The sequence below is a fragment of the Rhinopithecus bieti genome, unplaced genomic scaffold (genome assembly GCF_001698545.2).
Source record: "Rhinopithecus bieti isolate Rb0 unplaced genomic scaffold, ASM169854v2 scaffold_20170, whole genome shotgun sequence".
Taxonomy (NCBI): domain Eukaryota; kingdom Metazoa; phylum Chordata; class Mammalia; order Primates; family Cercopithecidae; genus Rhinopithecus; species Rhinopithecus bieti.
Genome location: NW_016810097.1, coordinates 1,980,437 through 1,994,289, shown reverse-complemented (window position 1 = coordinate 1,994,289; position 13,853 = coordinate 1,980,437). Strand labels below are relative to the sequence as shown.

General features: G+C 43.5%; 1 protein-coding gene across 1 annotated transcript in view; it reads left to right on the top strand.

Moving 5' to 3' along the window:
• Nucleotides 1-13,853, top strand: part of KDM3B (lysine demethylase 3B) — an 87,214-nt gene that overhangs the window by 46,921 nt on the left and 26,440 nt on the right. Inside the window, 2 exon segments of the mRNA XM_017891311.1 lie at nt 380-594; nt 1,957-2,109. Of these exon segments, the coding sequence (XP_017746800.1) occupies nt 380-594; nt 1,957-2,109 (368 nt within the window).

Here is a 13,853-nt window from a genome sequence, read left to right as displayed (position 1 = left end):
GAACCCGGGAGGCGGAGCTTGCAGGGAGCTGAGATCCGGCCACTGCACTCCAGCCTGGGCGACAGAGCGAGACTCCGTCTCAACAACAGCAACAAAAAAAATTGGAAAGTGGGTCTGTGTTTTTCTCTGGTCGCATTCAGCAGTATGGGTGCAGGTGTAAAACCGGTAAATGGAAGAACTTAGAGCAACTCTGGGACAACTTTTTAAAGAATCTAGACCTACTAAATGTTATGTTAACAAGCTTTACTATTAGCAGAGAATGCATACTGTTTTGGTCAACTTTGGTGAAAATTCTTAGTCTGATTCCTGTTGTCTCAGTTTAGGTGTGTGTTAGTTTGCATTGCTACTGCAATTTACCATGTATTTGATCATGTCTCAGGTTGATCTTCACTCGAAAGGGGGTACTTCGTGTGGAGGGGTTTCTAAGCCCCCAGCAAAGTGACCCTGATGCCATGAACCTGTGGATTCCCTCTTCCTCCCTAGCGGAAGGGATAGATCTAGAGACCTCAAAATACATCCTGGCCAATGTTGGGGACCAGTTCTGCCAGCTCGTAATGTCTGAGAAGGAGGCTATGATGATGGTGGAGCCACACCGTAAGTCACCTTCTCACTTGTCTTCCAGGTGCTCCTAGTGAAAAACTTCTATTTTCTTTCACTTAAAGGGAGGATTGGGGACAGTGGCAGATGGCATTTTCTATGAATGAATTAAGACTAATAAGATTTCTCTTTGTAGCAACCTGTAGTTGAGACCTTAACTATATCCAGCAGACCTCATTCTTTCAGTCTTTGGCAATTAACCAAAATCTCCTTCTCTACTTGCCTTTCATTTTTGTAGCACAACAGCCATAACATCCATTTAAATTCCCATTTGGGTTTGCTTCATTCTGAGTATTTTCAGTTTGCTTTGAACCAATTTCTATTAATAAGCTGTATGGTTTGTAAATAGATGGTGTGCTACTAGGTGCCATGTTTCATACCTAGAACCCACATTATTCATGCATTTCAAATATTTCCATGTCTGTAAGATACTATGCCCTATTTTCCAGACTAAGAAAAATTATACTGTGAAATTATATCCTAAATTTCGTTTGTTTTTTTGTTTTTTTTTTGAGACGGAGTCTCACTCTGTCGCCCAGGCTGGAGAGCAATGGCGCGATCTCGGCTCACTGCAACCTCCACCTCCTGGGTTCACACCATTCTCCTGCCTTAGCCTCCTAAGTAGCTGGGACTACAGGCGCCCACCACCATGCCTAGCTAATTTTTTGTATTTTTAGTAGAGACAGGATTTTACTGTGTTAGCCAGGATGGTCTCAATCTCCTGACCTCGTGATCCGCCTGCCTGGGCCTCCCAGAGTGCTGGGATTACAGGCGTGAGCCACCATGCCTGGCCCTATATTCTAAATTTCAAGAGAGGAATCCTCTTATTTTGAAACTCCCCCAGTTAAAAATTTTTCAATTCCAGTTGGGCACAGTGGCTCACTCCTGTAATCTCAGAACTTTGGGAGGCAGAGGCAGGCGGATCATGAGATCAGGAGTTCGAGACCAGCCTAACCAACATGGTGAAACCCCTTCTCTACTAAAAATACAAAATTTAGCTGGGCCTGGTGGCAGGTGCCTGTAATCCCAGCTACTTGGGAGGCTGAGGCAGGCGAATCGTTTGAACCCGGGAGGCGGAGGTTGCAGTGAGCCAAGATTGTGCCGTTGCACTCCAGCCTGGGTGGCAGGGCGAGACTCCATCTCAAAAAAAAAAATTATAAATAAGTTGTACAGTCAGTTTGTTCAGAAATACTAGAAATTCTTGTATTTAGTTTCTCCCACAATTATAGAAACACAGACTTCATGAATCTTTGAGTTTTATTGCTGAACAAAATAACTTGAGTAGGGAATCAGTGGGTCTGGGGTCTTTTGCAATTGGTCAGGATGATCAATGCCAATTCTGTTTTGTCTTTCCACCAGAGAAAGTGGCATGGAAGCGAGCCGTGCGTGGTGTACGGGAGATGTGTGATGTGTGTGAAACAACTCTCTTCAACATCCACTGGGTTTGTCGCAAATGTGGATTTGGGGTCTGCCTTGACTGTTACCGGCTCAGGAAAAGCCGGCCACGCAGTGGTAAGTAAACATTGTCCTGTGGAGCTTGAAAGGTAACCTGGAGGTATGTCCTTGGTGTTGTGGGATTTGAAAATTGAGGCAGGAATGGGCTTATGTCTCTCTCTTTTTTTTTTTTTTTTTGAGACGGAGTCTCGCTCTGTCGCCCAGGCTGGAGTACAGTGGCCGGATCTCAGCTCACTGCTAAAGCTCCGCCTCCCGGGTTTACGCCATTCTCCTGCCTCAGCCTCCCGAGTAGCTAGGACTACAGGCGCCCGCCACCTCGCCCGGCTAGCTTTTGTATTTTTTTAGTAGAGACGGGGTTTGACCGTGTTAGCCAGGATGGTCTCGATCTCCTGACCTCGTGATCCGCCCGTCTCGGCCTCCCAAAGTGCTGGGATTACAGGCTTGAGCCACCGCGCCCGGCCTTATGTCTCTCTTTAGCTACTTGGCTTCATTCAACTTTGTTGTATTATAAGATCTTAAAATGGCAAATACTTAGCCTAGGAAGGCTGAAACAGGACAAGAAGGATTATTAATTTTCCCTTGTTTTGTTTTGTTTTTGTTTTTGTTTTAAGGCAGGTTCTTGCTCTGTTACCCAGGTTGGAATGCAGCAGCACAATCACAGCTTACTGCACCCTTGACCTCCTAGGCTCAAGAGATCCTCCTCGACCTCTCAGAGTGCTGGGAATCACAGGCATGAGCCACCGTACCTGTGTTTTTTTTAAATAACATCTTTATTGAGGTATAATTCACATGCCATAAAATTCACCCTTTTTAATGTGTACAAGGCTTAGTGTGGTGGCTCATGCCTGTAATTCCAGCACTTTGAGAGGTTGAGATAGGAGGATCACTTGACGCCAGGGGTTTGAGTCTGGGCAACACAGCAAGACCCCATCTCTACAAAATAAAATATAATTAGCTAGCTAGACGTGGTGGCACATGCTTGTAGTCATAGCTACTCAGGAGGCTGAGGCAGGAGGATCACCTGAGCTCAGAGCATGAGGTTATAGTAAGCTGTGATCATTCCAGCCTGGACAGCAGAGTGAGATCTGTCTAAAAATCAATTAATTAATTAATTAAATAAAGTAAATCTACAAGGTTGTACAGCCATCACCATTATCTAATTCCATTTTCATCACCCCACACCCCAGCTGACAACCCATACCTATTATCAGTCACTCCCCGTTCCTCCTCAGCCCTTGCCATCCGCTAGTCCGCTTTTCTCTTTTTTTTTTTAAGATTAATGCTATTTTAACAAGTAGTCTGCTTTTTGTCTCTGTAGATTTGCCTATTCTGGACATGTCATAAAAATAGAATCGGCCAGGCGCCATGGCTCACGCCTGTAATCCCAGCACTTTGGGAGACTAGGGCAGGCGGATCCCAAGGTCAGGAGTTCAAGACCAGCCTGGCCAATATGGTGAAACCCCGTCTCTACTAAAAATACAAAAATTAGCCGGGCGTGGTGGTGTGTGCCTGTAATCCCAGCTACTCGAGAGGCTGAGGCAGGAGAGTTGCTTGAACCCGGGAGATGGAGGTTGCAGTGAGCTGAAACCACACCGCTGCACTCCAGCCTAGGCAACAGAGCAAGACTTCATCTCAAAAAAAAAAAAAAAAAAATCATACACCATTGTGTCTAGTGCATAGCTAAGTAACTTGCTAAACAGTTTGATTCTTCCAAGGCTTGCTTTATACTTTGTTATGCCTTCTGTGACTAGCCCTTTTCACTTAGTGTAATGTTTTAAAGTTTCATCTGTGTTTTAGCACATGTGAACCATTCATCATTCCTTTGCATTGCCAAATAATACTCCTTTTTTGGATATACTACATTTTGTTTATTTACCAGTTGATGGACTTTTGGGTTGCCTCCACATTTGGCTATCATGAATAGTGCTACTGTGAACATTTGTGTACAGATTTTTTGTGTGAATTTATGGTTGCATTTCTCTTGAGTATATATATATATAGGAGTGGAATTGTCTAGGGCATATGACAATTCTACTTTTAACCTTTTGAGGAACTGCCAGACTATATTTTAAAGTAGCTGCAGTGTTTTACAATCCCACCAGCAATGTATGAGGGAATTTTCCACATTCTTGCCAACACTTATCCTTTGTCTTTTTTGTTACAGCCATTACAGTGGCTGTGAAGTAGTATCTCATTGTGTCATTTTGATTTGCTTTCCCCTGGTGACTAACGATGTTGAGTATCTTTTCTTGTGCTTTTTTTTTCTTTTCTTTTCTTTTTTTGTTTGTTTTTAAGAAAGGGTCTCGCTTTGTCAGTCAGGCTGGAGTGCAGTGGCATGATCATGGCTCATTGCAGCCTCATTCTCCTGTGCCCAAGCAGTTCTCCCATCTAAGCTTCCTGCATAGCTGGGACTACAGGCATGTGCTACCATGCCTGGCTTATTTTTTTTGGTAGAGATGGAGTCTTGCTACGTTGCCCAGTCTGGTCTCTAATTCCCAGGATCAAGTGATCCTCCTGCCTTGGCCTCCCAAACTGCTGGAATTATAGGTGTGAGTCACTGTGGCCAGCCATTTGTTTATTTTCTTATGAAAAATGTCTTTTCAAATTATTTGCTGCCCTTGGTTCTTGCTTTATCTTATTACATGCCCAAAACCCTCCTTACCCCTTGACTTTTTCATTCTTCCCTCTTCAGAGGTACAATATAATCATTGTATAATGGTTTAGAGTTTAGGCTACTGTGATGTGACACCTATTTCTACCTCTTATTGTACCAACGATTGTATTTTGGGCTAGTTACTTAATCCTGCAGAGCCTCAGGTTTCTTGTCTGCAAAACAAAGGTATCAGTACTTCCCTCACAGCTTTGTTGTTTTGAATGAGATGTTGTATGTAACGTGGTTAGAACAGGACCTGACGGCCGGGCGCGGTGGCTCAAGCCTGTAATTCCAGCACTTTGGGAGGCCGAGACGGGCGGATCACGAGGTCAGGAGATCGAGACCATCCTGGCTAACCCGGTGAAACCCCGTCTCTACTAAAAAATACAAAAAACTAGCCGGGCGAGGTGGCGGGTGCCTGTAGTCCCAGCTACTCGAGAGGCTGAGGCAGGAGAATGGCGGGAACCCGGGAGGCGGAGCTTGCAGTGAGCTAAGATCTGGCCACCGCACTCCAGCCTGGGCGACAGAGCGAGACTCCGTCTCAAAAAAAAAAAGAACAGGACCTGACACCCACCAGGTATTCCATAAATGTTAGCTGCTAGAGTATTCTCCTCCCGCCCATGAAAGATTAACTGCCGCAGGAATTGCCCTCCTGCCATAAACAGTGAGAAAATTAGATAAAATATATGAAACCACAGTTTTTGACGTCGAACAACAGGCAACATGGGACTGTTATCTCTGAGAGAAGGGGAAAAAACAAGGTGATCCCTACAGTTGCCCTGGCTTACTGCTTAGGTACAGTTTCTAGCTATAGGAAGGGAAAGATAACCGAAACAGAAACTGCCAACCTTACTGACTAGAGACAGAGATGACAGTCTGAGAAGAGTAAGGCAAAGTGCTGAAAAGGTTGGAACTGCACAGAGATCTACAGAGAGCCCCTTGGTTTTTTGCCTATATAGAAATCTGTGCATGAATGAGATGAAACTCCACAAAGCCCAAGATGGAACCTTCAGAAAGCAGTTGACTGAATAATTCACAAAATTCATGATTTGTATTCCCATCAGCCAATGTGAAGAGTAGTGGGACTAATTTAGTCTCAGAATAAAAACTATTCTGGAGCCTCCATAACAAAGTATAAAGCAAGCCTTGGAAGAATCAAACTGATCAGCAAGTTACTTAATTGTGCACCACACTAACACCAAATACCCTTTAAAGGAATAAAGGAGCATCCTTCAAACAAAACCCATTACCCAGAAAAATAAGTCTCAAAGCCTTGCATTTAATCAGTAATTATCAAGTGTGCAAAAATACCAACTTACATGACCAGTAAGCCGAGGAGGGGTAATCAATCAATAGGAAAAAACCCCAGAATGACAGTGAAATAGAAAAGAACCAGCCTGGCACAGTGGCTCATGCCTGTAATCTCAGAACTTTGGGAGGCCCAGGCAGGTGGATAACCTGAGGTCAGGAGTTCGAGACCAGCCTCTCCAACATGGTGAAACCCTGTCTTCACGAAAAATACAAAAAATTAGGCATAGTGGCAGGTGCCTGTAATCCCAGCTACTCGGGAGGCTAAGGCAGGAGAATCACTTGAATCTGGGAGGTAGAGGTTGCAGTGAGCCAAGATCATGCCATTGCACTCCAGCCTGGGCAACAAGAGTGAAACTCTGTCTCAGAAAAAAAAAAAAAAAAGAATAGAAAAGAACCTTAAGCCAGGTATGGGGGCTCACACCTGTAATCCCAGCACTTTGGGAGGCTGAAGTGGGAGGATCACTTACGCCCAGGAGTTCAGTTCCAGCCTGGGCAATATAGCAAGACCCCATTTCAACAACAACAAAAAAATCTTTAATGTAGCTACTATACATCTTATACATATGATTAAGGATTTAAAGAAAAACATGATGTGATGAGGAGAGAAAAAGAAGATATATAAAGGCCCAAATGAAAACTTACAGAGATGAAAAATATCTCTGATATTTACACCAGATGAGATTAACAGCAGATTTGATAATATAGAAGAAAAAAAAAGACTAAACTTGCAGACACGACAAACGAAACTATCTAAAACAAAGCACAGAGAAAAATGACCTACATTTATTAATTGAAAAATGCTTTGTAGAGCTGCAGGAAATATCAGGTGGTCTACCAAACATACAAGTAGAGTTTCAGAAAGAAAGAGTGGGAGAGCAGAGACAGAAAAAATATTTAAATAAAAGCAAAAAATTTCCAGATTTGGTAAAAATTATGTACAGACAAAATTAACAAATTCCAAACAGTAGAAGCATTAAGAAAACCACACCAAAGCACATTTTGTGTAGAGTAACAAAGATAAGAATGAAAGCCTGGATGGGCACCGTGGCTCATGCCTGTAATCCCAGCACTTTGGGAGACCAAGGTGGGCGGATCACCTGAGGTCAGGAGTTGGAGACCAACCTGGCCAATATGGTGAAATCCTGTCTCTACTAAAGATACAAAATTAGCCGGGTGTGGTGGCACATGCCTGTAGTCCCAGCTACTCAGGAGGCTGAGGCAGGAGAATCGCTTGAACTTGGAAAGCGGAGGTTGAGGTGAGCCAAGGTCGTGCCATTGCACTTCAGCCTGGGCAACAAGAGCAAAACTCCGTCTCAAAAAAAAAAAAAAAAAAAAGAATGACAGCCAATTTGTCAGAAGTCCTATAGGCCAGAAGACAACAGAAAACAATGGAATGAACTTTTTTGTTTTGTTTTGTTTTTTCTTTTTTTTTTTATTTTTATTTATTTATTTTTTTTTGAGACGGAGTCTCGCTCTGTCACCCAAGCGGAGTGCACTGGCCAGATCTCAGCTCACTGCAAGCTCCGCCTCCCGAGTTCACGCCATTCTCCTGCCTCAGCTCCCGAGTAGCTGGGACATAACAGCGCCTGCCACCATCGCCAGCGGCTAGTTTTTTTTTTTTTTTTTTTTTTTTTTTGTTTTTTTAGTAGAGACGGGGTTCACCGTGTTAGCCCAGGATGGTCTCGATCATCCTGACCCTTGTGATCCCCGCCTCGGCCCTCCAAAGTGCTGGGATTACAGGCTTGAGCCACCCGCGCCCGGCCTTCTTTTTTTTTCTTGAGATGGAGTCCAACTGTCGCCCAGCTAGGAATCAGGGGCTACTGGGGCTCACTAGAACCCCGCTCCTGATTCAAGCTATTCTCCTCGCCTCAGCCCCTTCAAGTAGCTGGATACACAGCGTGTGCCACCATGCCTCTAAATTTTTTTTTTTTTTTTTTTTGTATTTTTAATAGAGTCAGGGTTTTGCCAAGTAATTAATCCAAGGCTCATCTCAAACTCCTGATTACAGATGTAGCCACTGTGCCCAGGCTACAAAATTTTTATTTATTTATTTATTTTTTTTGAGACGGAGTGTTGCACGTCAACCAGGCTGGAGTGCGGGTGTCGATCTCCGGCTCACTGCAACCTCTGCCTCCCAGTTTCAAGTGAGTTCGCTGCCTCCAGCCTCCAAAGTAGCTGGGATACAGGTTACTGCCACCACGCCTGGCTAATTTTTTGTACTTTTAGTAGAGATGGGGTTTCCACTATGTTAGCAGGCTGGTCTTGAAACTCCTAACCTCAGTGATCCACCACCCGCCTCGGCCTCCCAAAGTCCTGGGATTACAGGCGTGAGCCACATGCCCCACCACAAATTATTTTTTAAAAAGTACCAGGCATGGTGACACATGCCTGTGGTCACAGCTACTTGGGAGGTTGAGTGGGAGGGATCACTTGACCTGGGAGGTTGAGCCATGATCACTTCACTGCAACTCTATGTAGCAACAGAGTGAGAACTCTGTCTTTACAAATAGAAAAAAAAATTAGTGACCATTGTATCAGCTTTTCTCAAACCAAGAAAATTGCACCACTGGTATCCAGCCTGGGATGACAGAGTGCAACCCTGTCCCCAAAAGTTAAGGCAGGAGCCAGTGGCTAAACAACTGTAATCCCAGCACCTTTGGGAGGCTGAGCAGGTGGATCACCTGGAGGCAGGAGTTTGGAGACCAGCCTGGCCAACATAGGTAAAAACCCTGTCTCTACTAAAAACCAAAAAAAATTAGCCAAGCATCGGTGGTGGGCGGGCACCTGTAGACCTAGCTACTCAGGAGGTCTCACTTAGGCGACGTAGTGGAGCTGAGGTTGTGACGTTGCACCTAAGCCTAGGCCAACAAGAGTGAAACTCTGTCTCAAGAAAAACAAAAAGAAAAAAAAACAAGTAACTTTTTAAAAGAGTATAAATGAAGGCCAGGTCGTGGCTCAAGCCCTGTAATCCCAGCACTTTGGGAGGGCCTGAGACGGGCGGATCACGAGAGCAAGGAATCGAGACCATCCTGGGCTAACACGTGAAACCCGTCTCTACTAAAAAATACAAAAAAAAAAAACTAGCCGGCCGTGGTGCGGGCGCCTGTAGTCCCCAGCTACTCACGGAGGCTGAGCCAGGAGAATGGCGTAAACCCGGAGGCGGAGCTGCAGTGAGCGAGATCCGCCCACTGCACTCCAGTTCCGGGCGACAGAGCGAGACTACCGTCTCAAAAAAAAAAAAGGCCGGCGCGTGGCTCAAGCCTGTAATCCCAGCACTTTGGGAGGCCGAGGCGGTGCGGATCACGAGCAGTTGAGATCGAAGACCCATCCTGGCTAACATGGTGGAAAACCTCGTCCTACTAAAAAATACAAAAAACTACCGGGCGCTTGGCGGCGCCTGTAGTCCAGCTACTTGGGAGGCTGAGGCAGGAGAATGGCGTGAACCCCGGGAGGCGGAGCTTGCAGTGAGCTGAGATTCCGGTCAACTCACTCCAGCCTGGTGACAGCGAACTCCGTCCTCAACAAAAAAAACAAAAAACAAACAAAAAAAAAGTGTAAATGAGAGAAAGATATTTTATATGTACTAATCTTCTGCCTACATGATAAAAAAGAGAATATACAGTTTACCAATGAGAGATGCAGGCACAGTGACGTGTGCCTATACTCTCATCTACTTGAGAATCTTAGGTGGGAGGGTCACTTGAATCCAGGAGTTTGAGACTAGCAGGGGAACATAGTGAGACCCTATCTCTTTTATAATAAAAAAAAGAATATGAGGACCGCAATACAGATCTTTTAGACATTAAAAGGATAAGTAAAATGAACATTATTATGCCAATAAAATTTTTTTTTTTTTCAGACAGTGTCTATCTCTGTCTCCCGGGCTGGAGTGCAGTGGCACCATCTCAGCCCACTGCAACCTCCACCTCCCGGGTTCAAACGATTCTCCTGCCCTAGCCTCCCAAGTGGCTGGGGTTACAGGTGCGTGCCACCAAACCTAGCTAATTTTTGTATTTTTAGTAGAGACCGGGTTTTGGCATGTTGGCCAGGCTGGTTTTGAACTCCTGACCTCAGGCAGTCTGCCCGCCTCAGCCTGCCAAAGTGCTGAGATTACAGGTGTGAGCCACCACACCCAGCCTATGCTTTTACAGCTTGGATATAATGGACAAATTCCATGAAAAACACAAACCATCAAAATTCCCTCGAGAACAAATAGAGAACTTAAATAACTTTACATTAAAAAATTGGGCTTTTCCTCTTGGAAGTCCCCTCTCTCTCACTAGAGAGAGATCTGTTTTCCTTTCTTTTTCTTTCTCTTTCTTTTGCCTGTTAAACCTCCACTCCTAAATTCCTCATGTGTGTCCATGTCCAAAATTTTCCTGGCACGAGATGATGAACCTCAGGTATTTACCCCAGACAACATAGACGCTTCATATTGGGAACCTTGTCCCAGATACCAAGGTACAGCATTCATCAAAATGCAACATCTGGTGGAGGCAAACCAGTGTTACAACCCATCGGAATGGCTAACAGCAATCAAACTCCAGATGGTGCCACAGTCAGAACCACACATGGACATGCCTTTCTTCTGAGGACCCTTAGATCAACCCCAAGAGGAACCCTACCTGCTATTCCCCACACAACACCTCTTTTCAGCAGGAAGTAGCCAGAAAGAGCCCTCATCCAACACCCCCTAACAGCAGTTAGGGTTACCACTCCAGAGAGCGGAATGATACAGGTGTTAAGAAGAAATTACTTAGGCAGATACTGAGGGTACAGAAGTCCTTGGTAAGGTTTTCCATTTAATGAAAAGCAGCCCCAAATTATTTTCTTTCTGACAAAGAGCACCCTGTAAAATTGAGTTGCAGACATAGATGTTAGCAGTTACGAAATCATGTTCAAGATGGGAGCTCCATCTTCCCTTCTCTTTGTCAACCACATGTACAGTAAGAAGCCGACAAGATGGCACCAGCCAAGGGGAAAGTTCATTTGCATAATAAGATTAGGGTGGGGCAGACAGCCTTCCCCTAATGCTATGTAAACATCATACCTGATTGAACCAATCTGTAATCCCTATGTAAATCAGACACCGCCTCCTCAAGCCTGACTATAAAATCCAGCACATCTGCTACCAGCTGGTCTTTTCCTCTCGGGAGTCCCCTCTTGTCTCTCTAGAGAGCTGTTTTCCTTTCTCTTTCTTGTTTTTTGTTTTTGCCTATTAAATCTTTGCTCTTAAACTCCTAAAAAAAAAAGAGAGAGAGAGAGAGAAAGAAATTGAATTTGCAGTTTCAAAAACCTTTCAACAAAGAAAACTTAAGGTCTAGATGGTGGCCTTACTAGTAAATTACAGCAAACGTTTAAGGAGGAAGTAATACCAACTATGCACACAGTCTTTCAGAAAGTAGGAGGAAACACTTACCAGCTTGTTTTATGAAGCCAGCATTATACTAACATCAAAACCAAATAAAGATGTGAGAAGCATAGAAAGTTACAACCCCAGTATCCATTATGAACATAGATGTAAAAATAGATGTTAAAATGTTTTATAAAACTTAAGCAAGTTTGAGTCAAGAGATACATAAAAAGAATAATACATCATGAACAAATGGGGTTCACTTGAAAATCAGTGCAGTCCACTATATTAGTAGACTAAAAAATAACCACATGATCTCAAGATATAGCAGAAAATCATTTGTCTAAATTATCAAAACCTAGGCTATGCATTCTCATCAGGTGAAAATTGGCTCTTGCTGGGGAGGGAGAATCTAAAATGTTAAAAATTTTTTGTGCCCTTTCAGGGGGCCATAATACATAAACAGATATACAGTATATCTGGTATTAAAATTTCTTGGGTGGAGAGCACAATGACCACAAAACAAAGTCTGAAAAGGCTCTTTGGAGAATGATAATGAAATAATGTTTGAAAAACACAACTGTGTATAAGTAGAATATCATATGTAATATGAAAGATTGACTTCTTCCTCTTAGGTTCGGGAACAAAGCAAGGATGTCTGCTTTTGTAACTTCTATTCAGTATTTTACTGGAGTTAGTGGTCAGTATGAAGAAATAAAAGGGAAAAGGAAAACAAAAAAGAGACATACAGATTGGAAAGCGGTAAAATGGTTTTTATTCTCAGACAACATGATCATCTATTTAGAAATGCAGAGATCTACAAAAAAGCTAATTAATGAGTTTTTTTTCAATGTTACAGGATACAAAGTCAACATACAAAGATCGATTATTTTTCTGTATAATAGCAGTGAACAATTAGAAACTGAAATGTAATGGGAGGTTGAAGCAGGAGAATTCCTTGAACCTGGGAGGCGGAAGCTTTAGTGAGCCAAGATCGCATCGCAGCATTATTTACAATAGCATCATAAAATCATGAAGTGCTTAGGGACAAATTTAGCCAATACCTACAAGACACATACACTGAAGACTACAACATATTACTGAGAGAAATTAAAGAATATCTAAATAGGCCGGGCGCGGTGGCTCAAGCCTGTAATCCCAGCACTTTGGGAGGCCGAGACGGGCGGATCACGAGGTCAGGAGATCGAGACCATCCTGGCTAACCCGGTGAAACCCCGTCTCTACTAAAAAATACAAAAAACTAGCCGGGCGAGGTGGCGGGCGCCTGTAGTCCCAGCTACTCGGGAGGCTGAGGCAGGAGAATGGCATAAACCTGGGAGGCGGAGCTTGCAGTGAGCTGAGATCCGGCCACTGCACTCCAGCCTGGGCGACAGAGCGAGACTCCGTCTCAAAAAAAAAAAAAAAAAAAAAAAGAATATCTAAATAAATGAAGAGGTATACCATATTTGTGGATCTGAAGATTGAATATGGGCTGCGTGTGGTGGCTCATGTCTAATCCTAGCACGTTGGGAAGCTGAAGTGGGAGAATCACTTGAGGCCAGGAGTTTGAGACCAGCCTGGGCAACAGAGCAAGATCCCATCTCTACAAAAAGAAAAGATAAAGAAAAATAATAATAATAATGAAAAATAGGCTGGGCACCGTGACTCACTCACGCTTGTAATCCCAGCACTTTGGGAGGCCACCTGAGGTCGGGAGTTTGAGACCGGCCTTACCAACATGGAGAAACCCTGTCTTTACTAAAAATACAAAATTAGTCAGGCATGGTGGCACATGCCTATAATCCCAGTTCCTCGGGAGCCTGAGGCAGGAGAATCGCTTGAACCCAGGAGGCAGAGGTTGCAGTGAGCAGAGATCATGCCATTGCACTCCAGCCTGGGCAACGAGCGAAACTCCGTCTTAAAAAAAAAGAAAAGAAAAGAAAAATAGAGGATTGAATACTAAGATGTTACTTCTTCTAAATTGATATGTAATTAAATGCAATTCCAAATCAAAGTCTCAGTAGGCCATTTTGTAGAAATTGACAAGATGATTCTGAAATGTATATGAAATACAGAGGATCTAGAATAACCAAAACAATTTTTAAATAGATTCAAGTTGAAGGACTTGTACTACATTTCAAGAATTAATATTAAAGCTACAGTAATCAAGACACTGTGGTAAGGGAACAGAAAACAATCTAGAAGTAAACCCACACCTACATAATCAACTGTGACAAAGGTGCCAAGGTAGTTCAGTAGGGGAAAGGATAGCCCTTTCATAAATGGTACTGGAACAACTGTATATCCATATTCAAAGAAAAAAAGAGGAACCTCTCTCTTTACCTCCTACCATATACAAAATACTAACTCTTGGTGGACCATAGGCCTAAACATAAAAGCTAAAACTAAAACTTCTAGAAAGAAATATTTGTATCCTTGCACTAGACAAATATTTCTTAGAACACAATGCAAATGAAAACAAAT